The 14,226-nt window shown below is 44.5% G+C and overlaps 1 protein-coding gene across 4 annotated transcripts in view; it reads right to left on the bottom strand.

Annotated features, from left to right (window-relative positions):
* Positions 1-6,337: 6,337 nt before the first annotated feature.
* Positions 6,338-14,226, bottom strand: part of LOC116354020 (runt-related transcription factor 1-like) — a 44,321-nt gene continuing 36,432 nt past the window's right edge. The window contains exons 4-5 of one of the 4 annotated variants that reach the window (XM_031792765.1): positions 12,314-12,470; positions 6,338-7,058 (exon numbers count right to left, since the gene is read on the bottom strand). In XM_031792765.1, coding sequence (XP_031648625.1) covers positions 6,880-7,058; positions 12,314-12,470 — 336 coding nt within the window. In that variant the 3' untranslated portion in view covers positions 6,338-6,879. The remainder of the gene's footprint in view (positions 7,059-12,313; positions 12,471-14,226) is intronic. The other 3 variants (XM_031792764.1, XM_031792762.1, XM_031792763.1) reach the window with 3 other exon arrangements.

Below are 14,226 nucleotides of genomic sequence, written 5' to 3'. Positions count from 1 at the left end.
GGAGAGAGAGAGAGAGAGAGAGAGAGAGAGGAAGAGAGAAAGTCACAATCAGATGAGCTCCTGCTTTTTCAGCATTTTCTTAAAAAAGATAGATTAGGAGTTAGATAAACTTAGATTTTTTGTCAGGAACACATACTGGATTCTACCCTCTACAACATAACCCCTACTTCAAATCAAAACTTAAAACCTACAACCTGATTTTGGACGGAATTACGGAATCACCTGGAAGGTTCACAACTACCAAGATTTGTTTCTCTATACAGCAAATTCTCTGGAAAACAACAGAAACCTGAAAACACCATCCAACCTGGAACTGAGTGAGTAATGCTTAGTCTGAAACTATATATTTTTTTCTCCAAAAGCCAAGAAGAAAAATACACAACATTACTTTATAAGGATTTCTAACTCTAATTCTAACATAATTCTGCCAAGCTTGATACAGCTTCAAATAGCACTGACGTGTCAAGTGAGAGGTGTCAAAGCTCATTAGCCCAACAATGGCAGGAGAGTCACACAGTCTACCCCAACCAAATGGAGAGGCCTTAGAAGCTCCCTCCCGCTGTTCAGAGGTAATTAAAATACAGTACCCTGTGCATGTAAAGAACGAGAAGGCAAGAAAAGATTACAAAATGAAGCTCCTTATGGAAAATCAAGAGACACTTTTTGCTGACTATTACAAAAATGGGAACATCAGCAACCTTATCTTCCACACAAACCATCCCCTGGCATGGCACAGTGCTATATTAGCACACTACCCCTCTGTTACGAGAGGGGGGATTAACGAGGGGTGGAAACTCAGAATACTTGACAACGAGGACTCTGAGTTAAGTAATATAAATATCTATAAGTCCGGAACAGTGATGGTACAGCGTAACCACAAACAGTTTCAGCTGGACTTTCACCTAATCAAAGAATTAGCTCAGCAGGAGAAACTCTCCCTTGATAAAGATACCCCCACCCGAGAGAGAGGATCAGACCAGACCTCTTCATTATGTAACCCCACAGATGAGCAAACCCCAGCGGAGGGTCAACCTCCCAGCACAGATTACCACTCCCTCATTGAAATGAAGGACAAATTCACCCAGCTGGAGATAAGGCAGGTGGAGCTGGAACAGCAGGTGATTACACTTCAGTCAGCACAGACCCAGACAACAGTCCAGCACAACAACAGCCCTTAACCAGACCCGGAGAGCTGGAGGTGGACAGAGACATATCTGCACTTTGGACAGTGGTGAGACAAATACAACAGGAGAAAGAGGAGCAGAACAGAGCACTAGAGGAGAGTATCAGACTGCTGGTGGAGGAGAGGTTGAGGGGGATGGAGGAGAGGGTGAGGGGGATGGAGGAGAAGTTGAGGGGGACGGCGTGTGACAGAGAACAACCCACTAGAGAGGTGGCCACCCCCACAGAGAAGCCAGCAGAACAGCCCACCTCAGCACCCAACAAAAGTCTCGACACCACAGCAGAACAGTCCACACCAGACCCTGACCATAGAGTCGACATCACAGCAGAACAGTCCACACCAGACCCTGACCATAGAGTCGACATCACAGCACAACAGACAAATGAAGAACCCCAAGCCCAGAGGCTCTCACCCCCTCTGAGCACCCCCCTGTCAGCCACCCTGATAGCCCTTCTGTCAACCCCCCCACACCACTGAGGACAAACACAAGACACAGATTGTACTACTTATGGACTCAAATGGGAAATATATAGAAGAAAAAATACTTTTTCCAAACACAGTGTGTCTAAACTCTGGTGTCCAAACACCCAGCGCGCCCTAGACCTTCTGTCTGAGGCCAAACTAGGCTCACCCAGCCACATAATAATACACACAGGCACAAACGACCTGAGAGCACAGCAGGAAAGAGTGGCCACAGCACTGAAGGGAGTGATTGAAAAGGCTTCTTCTACTTTCCCCAACGCACAAGTGGTTATCTCCACCCTGCTACCACGAAAAGACTTCCACCCCGCCACAATACAGAGGGTAAATGCAAGTATTTCCCGTGACTGTGCCTCAAAACCAAACGTTTTCCTGGCCCACCACTCCACCCTGGACTTGAACAGCCTCTATGACCAGGTCCACCTCTACAAGGCAGCAGTGCCCACCTTTGCCCGGACTCTAAAGGACATCGCTCTCAAACGTATCCCCACACTCCACACAGGAGTAACAGATCAATAGACACCCACCCAGACCAGCGAGACACCCTCCCAGATCTGCAGGACCCCCCCTGGACCTACACATAGAGGACCCACGCCAAGAGGAATTACATCCAGACCACAGTACACCCAGACACATCCACACCCCCACCCCAACCAATCAACACCCCCCCACGTCAACCATGCCCACACTCCATTTAGGCCCCCTCAGATCAGACCTATGCCACTCCTGCCCACCCCATGCACCCCACCCGCAAAGAGGGCCTCAACATGGAAGCCACACATACGCCCAGGTAGTGAGCGGGCAAACAGTCCCAACCCCCACTCTCACACTCGCCCAAGCCAATGGCATGTACCAGATGCTCAGCAGGCTTGCTCACACTTACTGGCCTGAGGCTAAACCACGACCAACAACATTGGACACTCTATGGAACAAAAAGCCTTCACTATATTATCCTGGAATATCCAAGGCCTGAGGTCATCTGCCTTTGGCCTAAAGAGCAGAAACCCGGACTTCACCAAAGAAATCGGTAATACAGACATTGTCATCCTGCAAGAAACCTGGTATAGAGGAGATGGACCCACTGGTTGCCCTCTAGGTTACAGAGAGCTGGTAGTCCCATCCACCAAACTACCAGGTGTGTGAAACAGGGAAGGGACTCAGGGGGTATGCTAATTTGGTATAGAGCAGACCTAACTCACTCCATTAAATTAATCAAAACAGGAACATTCTACATTTGGCTAGAAATTCAAAAAGAAATTATCCTAACAGAGAAAATGTCCTCCTGTGTGCTACCTATATCCCCCCACTAGAATCCCCATATTTTAATGAAGACAGCTCTCCATCCTGGAGGGGGAAATCAATCATTTCCAGGCCCAGGGACATGTACTAGTCTGTGGTGACCTAAATGCCAGAACCGGACAAGAACCTGACACCCTCAGCACACAAGGACAAACACCTGCCTGGAGGTGACAGCATTCCCTCCCCCATATGCCCCCCTAGGCACAACTATGACAACATAACCAACAAAAACGGGTCACAACTCCTGCAGCTCTGTCGCACGCTGGGTATGTACATAGTCAACGGTAGGCTTCGAGGGGACTCCTATGGTAGGTACACCTATAGCTCATCTCTTGGCAGTAGTACTGTAGACTACTTTATCACTGACCTCAACCCAGAGTCTCTCAGAGCGTTCACAGTCAGCCCACTGACACCCCTATCAGACCACAGCAAAATCACAGTCTACTTAAACAGAGCAATACTCAATCATGAGGCATCAAAGCCAAAGGAACTGAGTAACATTAAGAAATGCTATAGATGGAAGGAATGCAGTTTGGAAACCTACCAAAAAACAATTAGGCAACAACAAATTCAATCCCTCTTAGACAATTTCCTGGGTAAAACGTTCCACTGTAATAGTGAAGGTGTAAACTTGGCAGTAGAAAATCTTAACAGTATATTTGACCTCTCAGCTTCCCTATCAAATCTAAAAATCTCAAATAGAAAACCGAAGAAAATTAACAATAATGACAAATGGTTTGATGAAGAATGCAAAAATCTAAGAAAGAAATTGAGAAACCTGTCCAACCAAAAACATAGAGACCCGGAAAACCTGAGTCTACGCCTTCACTATGGTGAATCACTAAAAACAATACAGAAATACACTACGGAAAAAGAAGGAACAGCAGGTCAGAAATCAGCTCAATGCAATTGAAGAATCCATAGACTCTAACCACTTCTGGGAAAATTGGAAAACACTAAACAAACAACAACACGAAGAATTATCTATCCAAAATGAGATGTATGGGTAAACCACTTCTCCAATCTTTTGGCTCTATAACAAAGAATAAAGAGCAAAAACATATACATGATCAACACAGATCTTAGAATCAATATTAAAGACTACCAGACCCACGGGATTCTCCAATTAATTGAAAGATTACAGGACAAAATAAAAACCCTCCACCCAAAAGGCCGTGGTGTTGATGGTATCCTCAATGAAATGATCAAATATACAGACAACAAATTCCAATTGGCTATACTAAAACTCTTTAACATCATACTTAGCTCTGGCATCTTCCCCAATATTTGGAACCATGGACTGATCACCCCAATCCACAAAAGTGGAGACAAATTTGACCCAATAACTACCGTGGAATATGTGTCAACAGTAACCTTGGGAAAATCCTCTGCATTATTATGAACAGCAGACTCGTACATTCCTCAATGAAAACAATGTACTGAGCAAATGTCAAATGGGCTTTTTACCCAATTACCGATACAACAGACCATGTATCACCCTGCACACCCTAATCGACAATCAAACAAACCAAAACAAAGGCAAAGTCTTCTCATGCTTTGTTGATTTCAAAAAGCCTTCGACTCAATCTGGCATGAGGGTCTGCTATACAAACTGATGGAAAGTGGTGTTGGGGGTAAAACATACGACATTATAAAATCCATGTACACAAACAACAAGTGTGCGGTTAAAATTGGCAAAAAACACACACATTTCTTCACACAGGGTCGTGGGGTTAGACAGGGATGCAGCTTAAGCCCCACCCTCTTCAACATATATATCAACGAATTGGCGAGGGCACTAGAAAAGTCTGCAGCACCCGCCTCCCCCCTGCTAGAATCCGAAGTCAAATGTCTGCTGTTTGCTGATGATCTGGTGCTTCTGTCACCAACCAAGGAGGGCCTACAGCAGCACCTAGATCTTATGCACAGATTCTGTCAGACCTGGGCCCTGACAGTAAATCTCAGTAAGACCAAAATAATGGTGTTTCCAAAAAAGGTCCAGTCACCAGGACCACAAATACAAATTCCATCTAGACACTGTTGCCCTAGAGCACACAAAAAACTATACATACCTTGGCCTAAACATCAGCACCACAGGTAACTTCCACAAAGCTGTGAACGATCTGAGAGACAAGGCAAGAAGGGCATTCTATGCCATCAAAGAAACATAATTTCAACATACCATTAGGATCTGGCTAAAATACTTGAATCAGTCATAGAGCCCATTGCCCTTTATGGTTGTGAGGTCTGGGGTCCGCTCACCAACCAAGACTTCACAAAATGGGACAAACACCAAATGAGACTCTGCACGCAGAATTCTGCAAAAATATCCTCCGTGTACAAGTAGAACACCAAATATGCATGCAGAGCAGAATTAGCCTGATACCCATAATTATCAAAATCCAGAAAAGAGCTGTGTTAAATTCTACAACCACTCAAAGGAAGCGATTCACAAACCTTCCATAAACAAAGCCATCACCTACAGAGAGATGAACCTGGAGAAGAGTCCCCTAAGCAAGCTGGTCCTGGGGCTCTGTTCACCAAACACAAACACCCACTACAGAGGCCCCAGGACAGCAGCACAATTAGACCCAACCAAATCATGAAGAAACCAAAAAGATAACTACTTAACACATTGGAAAGAATTAACAAAAAAACAGAGCAAACTAGAATGCTATTGGCCCTACACAGAGAGTACACAGCGGCAGCAGAACCTGACCACTGTGATGACCAACATTAAGGAAAGCCTTGACTATGTACAGACTCAGTGAGCATAGCCTTGCTATTGAGAAAGGCCGCCGTAGGCAGACTTGGCTCTCAAGAGAAGACAGGCTATGTGCTCACTGCCCACAAAATGAGGTGGAAACTGAGCTGCACTTCCTAACCTCCTGCCCAATGTATGACCATATTAGAGAGACATATTTCCCTCAGATTACACAGATCCACAAAGAATTCGAAAACAAATCCAATTTTGAAAAACTCCCATATCTACTGGGTGAAATTCCACAGTGTGCCATCACAGCAGCAAGATTTGTGACCTGTTGCCACGAGAAAAGGGCAACCAGTGAAGAACAAACACCATTGTAAATACAACCCATATTTATGCTTATTTATTTTATCTTGTGTCCTTTAGCCATTTGTACATTGTTAGAACACTGTATATATATATAATATGACATTTGTAATGTCTTAACTGTTTTGAAACTTCTGTATGTGTAATGTTTACTGTTCATTTTTGTTGTTTTGCACTTTATATATTCACTTTGTATGTTGTCTACCTCACTTGCTTTGGCAATGTTAACACATGTTTCCCATGCCAATAAAGCCCTTGAATTGAATTGAATTGAGAGAGAGACAAATAGGGGGAGAGAGATAGACAGAGGAAGAAAACGGAGACAGAAAGTATCCAGCCAGCTAGCCAGCCTCAGCTGTGAAAAACCATCACTCGTCTTCACATTCTCACTCACACACACACACACACACGACTGGTGTACTGGGAGGAAGTGGTGCTGTAACTGGAGCCTGTGTCTTAGCCCTTTGAAGCGCGGGCCAGAACCTAGAGCCAGCCAGACCCTCCACACACACACACACACACATTGAGCCAGCCAGCCAGCCAGACCCTGGATCGTTGCACGGCGCCCAACACCAGATTCCCGACCAGAATAACGGACCATCAGGGAATAGTCCCGTTAACAACCACGAGACACAGGTGTGATGATTCTTCCAATCAGCACCCTCCCAGAACTACAATCCAGAACTAATGCAACTACAAATCCCATACCACTCTAATGGTAATTATGGTCATGATGGTCAGCACGATCATGATAATGTAATAACAACTTGTATAATAATGATGAGGATAACTATGCTTAGGATGCATTGTCTTTCATTGTCTTAGTGCAATCCTACACCCACGCTCATCCTTCAACCGACGGAGTCATGTGACGTTGATGTTGATAAGTGCGATGATGAGGATGAAGGTGGTACTCACGGCGTGGTTCTCTGGGCCCGTCCACGGTGATCTTGATAGCTCTCTGGTAGGTGGCCACCTGGGGAGGGTTGGTGAACACTGTGATGGTCAGAGTGAAACTCTTCCCTGGAGGAGGACAGGAAGAGAGGGTGGAGAGGAGGGCAAGAGAGAGTGAAAAATATGTTTTAATGTGATCATCTACACAGAAAACCTTGTGTCTCACAATAACCACCGGCATGGGCCTCTATTTCCCCTGCCTACCCCTCCCTCTTCTCCCATGTTGGTCTGCACCTCCCTGAAGCATGCACTCCTCTCTCTCTCTCTTTCTCTCCATCTACCTCCCTCCCTCTATCCCATATACCCCAGGTCTGGATAAGACATTAAGATCAGCCTGACACAGAAATAACCCAGAGAGACATCAGAGAGACAGACAGACCCTACGGCTCCACACCTATTTACTGCTCATAGACACACACAGACAAACAGTGTGTGTGTGTACATGTGTGTGTTTATTATACTTTTAAAGAGTGTATGTGTGTGTGTTTTTGTGTTTGTGTGTTATTATGCTTGTGTTCGTGTGTGTGTGTGTGTGTGTGTGTGTGTGTGTGTGTGTGTGTGTGTGTGTGTGCGAGCAGACTTGGCTGGTGTAGCCGCCGTGTGACTAATCCAGTCAGAGGGTCTGGTGATGAGAGGACAAGGCTGACAGTCAACACTGTGACTGTGTTTCTGTATAGATCTATGAATCTGTGTGTGTTTGTCTGTCTGCATGTGTGTGAGGAAATCTGTGTATCTCCGTGTGAGTGTAAGTATAGAGATTCCTAGGTGAGTGGAGGAGACAATCACATCTGTGTGTGTTTTTCTCCCTCAGGCTCTGTACCTCAATGCATGGTGATGAGTGACAGGCATATGCTGAGAGGATGTGCACACACACACACACACACACACACACACACACACACACAACACACACACACACACACCACTTGTCACCCACCATGGAGGTATGGGGCCCAGGGGAGGCGGTCAGAGGCTGTGCCAAGGCTGGAATAGAGTTACACACACAGACCAGCCTACGCCAGCTAAAGCCCTGGCTACTGTTACTCACACACACCCACAGTCTTGTACAGCTAACCTTGTGGGGACACACAGATCAGTCCCATTCAAAATCCCATAACCCTAACTCTAGCTCCAACCCTAAACGTAATTCTAACCCTAAACCTTGTGGGGACGAACAAAATGTCCCCAGTTGGTAAAATGTTTGATTGTTTACTATTCCGTGCGCACACACAACACACACACACACACACACACACCACACACACTCAGCTGTACTGTGGAAGTACTCAGCATTACTGTCCAGACCACACACAAGCAGGCAGCCAGGACTATTCTCAGAGTCTAGAGAAGCTATGAGATCACATACAGTGGGGAGAACAAGTATTTGATACACTGCCGATTTTGCAGGTTTTCCAACTTACAAAGCATGTAGAGGTCTGTAATTTTTATCATAGGTACACTTCAACTGTGAGAGACGGAATCTAAAACAAAATCCAGAAAATCACATTGTATGATTTTTAAGTAATTAATTTGCATTTTATTGCATGACATAAGTATTTGATACATCAGAAAAGCAGGACTTCATATTTGGTACAGAAACCTTTTGCAATTACAGAGATCATACGTTTCCTGTGGTTCTTGACCAGGTTTGCACACACTGCAGCAGGGATTTTGGCCCACTCCTCCATACAGTCCTTCTCCAGATCCTTCAGGTTTCGGGGCTGTCGCTGGCAAATAGACTTTCAGCTCCCTCCAAAGATTTTCTATTGGGTTCAGGTCTGGAGACTGGCTACGCCACTCCAGGACTGAGATGCTTCTTACAGAGCCACTCCTTAGTTTGCCCTGGCTGTGTGTTTCAGGTCGTGGTCATGCTGGAAGTCCCAGCCACGACCATCTTTCAATGCTCTTAATGAGGGAAGGAGGTTGTTGGCCAAGATCTCGCGATACATGGCCCCATCCATCCTCCCCTCAATACGGTGCAGGCGTCCTGTCCCCTTTGCAGAAAAGCATCCCCAAAGAATGATGTTTCCACCTCCATGCTTCACAGTTGGGATGGTTTTCTTGGGGGTTGTACTCATCCTTCTTCTTCCTCCATACACAAAAAAAGCTCTATTTTGTCTCCTCAGACCACATGACCATCTCCCATTCCTCCTCTGGATCATCCAGATGGTCATTGGCAAACTTCAGACGGGCCTGGACATGCGCTGGCTTGAGCAGGGGGACCTTGCGTGCGCTGCAGGATTTTAATCCATGACGGCGTAGTGTGTTACTAATGGTTTTCTTTGAGACTGTGGTCCCAGCTCTCTTCAGGTCATTGACCAGGTCCTGCTGTGTAGTTCTGGGCTGATCCCTCACCTTCCTCATGATCATTGATGCTCCACGAGGTGAGATCTTGCATGGAGCCCCAGACCGAAGGTGATTGACCGTCATCTTGAACTTCTTCCATTTTCTAATAATTGTGCCAACAGTTGTTGCCTTCTCACCAAGCTGCTTGCCTATTGTCCTGTAGCACATCCCAGCCTTGTGCAGGTCTACAATTTTATCCCTGATGTCCTTACACAGCTCTCTAGTCTTGGCCATTGTGGAGAGGTTGGAGTCTGTTTGATTGAGTGTGTGGACAGGTGTCTTTTATACAGGTAACGAGTTCAAACAGGTGCAGTTAATACAGGTAATGAGTGGAGAACAGGAGGGCTTCTTAAAGAAAAACTAACTGGTCTGTGAGAGCCAGAATTCTTAATAGTTTGGTAGGTGATCAAATACTATTACTTAAAAATCATACAATGTGATTTTCTGGATTTTTTTATTTTTTTATTCCGTCTCTCACAGTTGAAGTGTACCTATGATAAAATTACAGACCTCTACATGCTTTGTAAGAAGGAAAACCTGAAAAATCGGCAGTGTATCAAATACTTGTTCTCCCCACTGTACCTATCCCCACGTTTCTATTCAAGTATGTTTTACTGCCCAAAGAGAGGCAAATCTACTACTACAGTAATATTCACCATAATGGGAAAACTGTCCATTATTCCTCATGTAGTACTTACTATTTTTCTAAAGTAAGTTATTGTAGGATAATTGAATTGCCAAATATGATGATATTTCACAATCACATTTCTGCTTAAAAGATTGCTCATTGTCTTACATCAGACATAGACACACAAAAAATCCTCTTCTCTTTTCTCCACATGTATGCAGATATCACACACACACACACACACACACACACACACACACGCACACACACACACACACACACACACACCAAAGTATTAGTGTCTGTGAGGGAGACGTTCTGTCTGAGAGGCAGATGGGAAGAAGACAACACAGCTAGAAAACGGCCCCTGACAACACTGTGTGTGTGTGTGTGTGTGTGTACACTATACTGTGCTTGTGTTATAGAGGTCGACCGATTAATTAGGGCCGATTTCAAGTTTTCATAATAATCGGAAATCTGTCTTTTTGGGCTATAATACTATAGCGCCTATAAGAACATCCAATAGTCAAAGGTATATGAAATACAATTGGTATAGAGAGAAATAGTACTATAAATACTATATTAACTACAACCTAAAATCTCTTACCTTGGAATATTGAAGTCTCATGTTAAAAGGAACCACCAACTTTCATATGTTCTCATGTTCTGAGCAAGGAACTTAAACGTTAGCTTTTTTACATGGCACATATTTTACATGGCACACATTTTTACATGGCACACATTTTTACATGGCACATACATGGCACATATTGCATATTGGCACATATTACTTTCTTCTCCAACACATTGTTTTTGTATTATTTAAACCAAATTGAACATGTTTCATTATTTTTTTTAGGCTAAATTGATTTTATTGATGTATTATATTAATTTAAAATAAGTGTTCATTCAGTATTGTTGCAATTGTCATTATTACAAATAAATAAATAAAAAATTGGCCGATTAATCGGTATCTGCTTTTTTGGTCCTCCAATAATCGGTAAACACACACACACGGCGTTGAAAAATCATAATCGGTCGACCTCTAATGTGTTAGCATGTGAACAAGTGTGTGTGCACATCCAAACAACTGTGTTTGCAAGAGAGAGAAAACGAGAGAAAGAAAGAGATAAATATGTCTGAGATTGTTTGTGCCGTTTGGCCGCCCAGTAACTCACTGCTCCTATATCCAGTAAGAGAGGAGAGTGGGAGGAGACAGAAAGGCAGAGGAAGGACAGCTGTGGTCTTTGTTGCTGGTGTGCTATCTGCAAGAAAGAATCTGAGAGGATCGGTAAGTGATAGAGGAGGGGAGAGGTAGAGCGATCGAGAGATAGAAAGGATGAGAGAACAGCTGTGGTCTTTGTTGCTGGTGTGTCATCAGTCTGTCTGTCTGATCGGACACCATCAGTGCACATCTAAAAGCTGTGTCTCTGTGTGTGTGTGTGTGTGTGTCTAAGTGCCAAGGCTTTTACCCAGTTTACATTTCTCTGGGGCTTACTGTACAGATATGACTGTTTACTCCGGAACTCTCCATCTGTAATAGCCCTTATCAATGGGATGATTTCTGTGTGTGTGTGTGGGGGGGGGGGGTGTTCAGGTCTAGGCTTGAGTACAGCAGTGTGTTTACCACAGTGGGTCCTATCAGCATTAGCCAATCACTTGTCTTATCTTCCTTCTGAATAAACCTCTGTCATGGTGTGTGTGTTTCCCAGAAGAAAGAGGAGAAGGAGGAGTGTGTGTGTGTGTTTAGAATGGTTTATTTCATATTCAGACGTGTGTGTGTGTGTGTGTGAGAAAGAGATCCCTTACATAACTCTAAACCACACCACCGTAACCACACTAACACTGGGCCACAGCCTACTGAGCTGCAGCCAGACCAACACTCTGACCACAAGCCAACCAAACACTCACCTAGTTTCATCAACGTTCACCACAAGTTCAGACAAGCTCATACATACAGTCATACTGTAATTAACCCTGAGCTGCATTCTAGGTCCTGTGGGTGTGTGCTTTAAGTCAGACTAGATGGCTGTTTGCCTAGCAGGACAATGGGACAATTGAGGTGTGTGTGTGTGTGTGTGTGTGTGTGTGTGTGTGTGTGTGTGTGTGTGTGTGTGTGTGTGTGTGTGTGTGTGTGTGTGTGTGTGTGTGTGTGTGTGTGTGTGTGTGTGTGTGTGTGTGTGTGTACAGTAACAGATAGCTTATGTACAGAGAGGCCTGTGTTTTAAATAGATAAGACATTTGCCTGCACCTGATTTGGAGTAACTGCGGTTCACCGTCCGTTAGGGACAGAGAGAGAGAGAGCTATATCAGTGTATATATATATATATATGTGTGTGTGTGTGTGTACCTCGTCCGCTGCGGCCTACGAAGCGCAGGTCGTTGAAGCGAGCCACCTGGTTCTTGAGGGCGGCCGTGGCATTGCGGAGCTCTGCTGAGTAGTTCTCATCGTTCCCCGCCATCACCGTGACCAAGGTACCGTCAGGGATATCACCAAGGGCAACCACCTACGGCAATAGGAGGAGAGAAAGAGACACAGTCAGATAGATGGAAACTTTATGGCTTGTCTTGCACATGACAAAAAAAGACAATACATAAACATAATTACACACGTAATTTACATTGAACACTTTACACAAAACATCAATTATCAGGTAGATACAGGGGCGCAACCTATACTGGGGATGGGGGGGACATGCATTCCCCCCCCCCCCGTTTTATCATTGGATTGTGATACAAAACGGGGCAACAGTGTGTTTTAGGACACCTCCGAGTGGTTGGGTAGGCTGTTTGGAGAGTTTATTCGACTGGATAATGAAAAAATTTAATAATAATAACCATTATGCCCCCCCCCCCTCCCACTTCTTAAACCAAGTTGCGCCCCTGGGTAGATATATGTATTTGTTAAAAGAGGAGCATCTTTAGTTATATTGCAACACTCTATTCCGAGTGTATTCAACTATGTTTATACTTTTATAAATAATATTGAAAAATGTGAAATTCTAGTACTTCATAATGATTTAATTATTCATTTTGAATCTATTTAGTCGATGTCTCAGTAATTTGTTCCAACCCTGGGTCTACTAAATGGGAGGGCGGTCTGGGTGGTTTTGTGCTCCAGAAAGCCGCCCAGACTATAGACTGAATAGCTCCACACCCAAAGCAAATAGACCCAGGGAGAGTCATTTTCATATTAACTGTAATCATGGCCACCAATCAGCGTGCAAATGTACAGAGGAGATACCGGGCATGGGTTCTACGGCTCTGCTCTGTTTTTCAACTGAGAAACTACATCTTTAGTCCACACACACACACACACACAACCCCCCCCTTCACCCACACACACACACACAACCCCCCTTCACCCACACACGCGGCAGAGATGTAAAATACGGGTGTTTGGCAGTCCCAGTATAGTTTACATTCTCGAGGACTGTTGGGGAGCTACGGAAGTCAGACATGAGAGAGAGGTTTGGTGGAGCGTGAAAACGGCCCTGCAGAACAAACAATAATGAGGAAACGATTATAGAGCTCTTCAAGCAGACGGTCAACAACATCCAGACACAAACACACACTTAATGGCAACAACATCCGCCTATGACTTTGTTTATAATGTACATAATGTATACAACTCCCTCAATCTGATTTTACAGTATTTTTCTATGGCTTTTTTCACAAACGCTTTTGTCCTAAAGTGCTTAAAAGTACTTTACTTGGATGATATAATTCCCATTATGGATGTCCAGAACGACATCAGCCTAATGAAACAACTGGAAGACATTGACGTTGTCACGAACCGGCTCAAAGCCCGTAACAAAGGGAGACAACGTGGAGATAAGGAGTAACAAAATATATATTTATTAACTAAAGCAACTAAGGAAAATATACAATGGTGTGTGTAATCAGTAATCAGTAGTGTAAGTGAATGTTTTGCATGCATGAATGTGATAATGCAGGGTGTTGAAAGGTGCCAAAGCAAACAAACAAAGGCCACCAAGAACCACAACACAATCTACAAAGGTGTCTGCATGGAGAGAGTCTCTTCCATGAATGTGGAAGAGGTCTATTTATCCTGGGAGACACATGGCCCAGGTGTTTCCCATGAAGCTGACGACCCTCCCAACTCCACCCACCGGCATCCTAATAAGGAAACAAGAACAGACAGAATACGGCAGACAGAGTGGGAGGGTCGTCACATTCCCCCCCATAAAACCGGGGACCAACAAGGACCCCGGAACATCATACCAGCCTCTGCGTCCCAAA

Source organism: Oncorhynchus kisutch, linkage group LG16 (genome assembly GCF_002021735.2).
Source record: "Oncorhynchus kisutch isolate 150728-3 linkage group LG16, Okis_V2, whole genome shotgun sequence".
Classification (NCBI taxonomy): Eukaryota; Metazoa; Chordata; class Actinopteri; order Salmoniformes; family Salmonidae; genus Oncorhynchus; species Oncorhynchus kisutch.
Note: the sequence above shows the minus strand (reverse complement) of the source record. Positions and strands in the feature narration are given on the sequence as shown.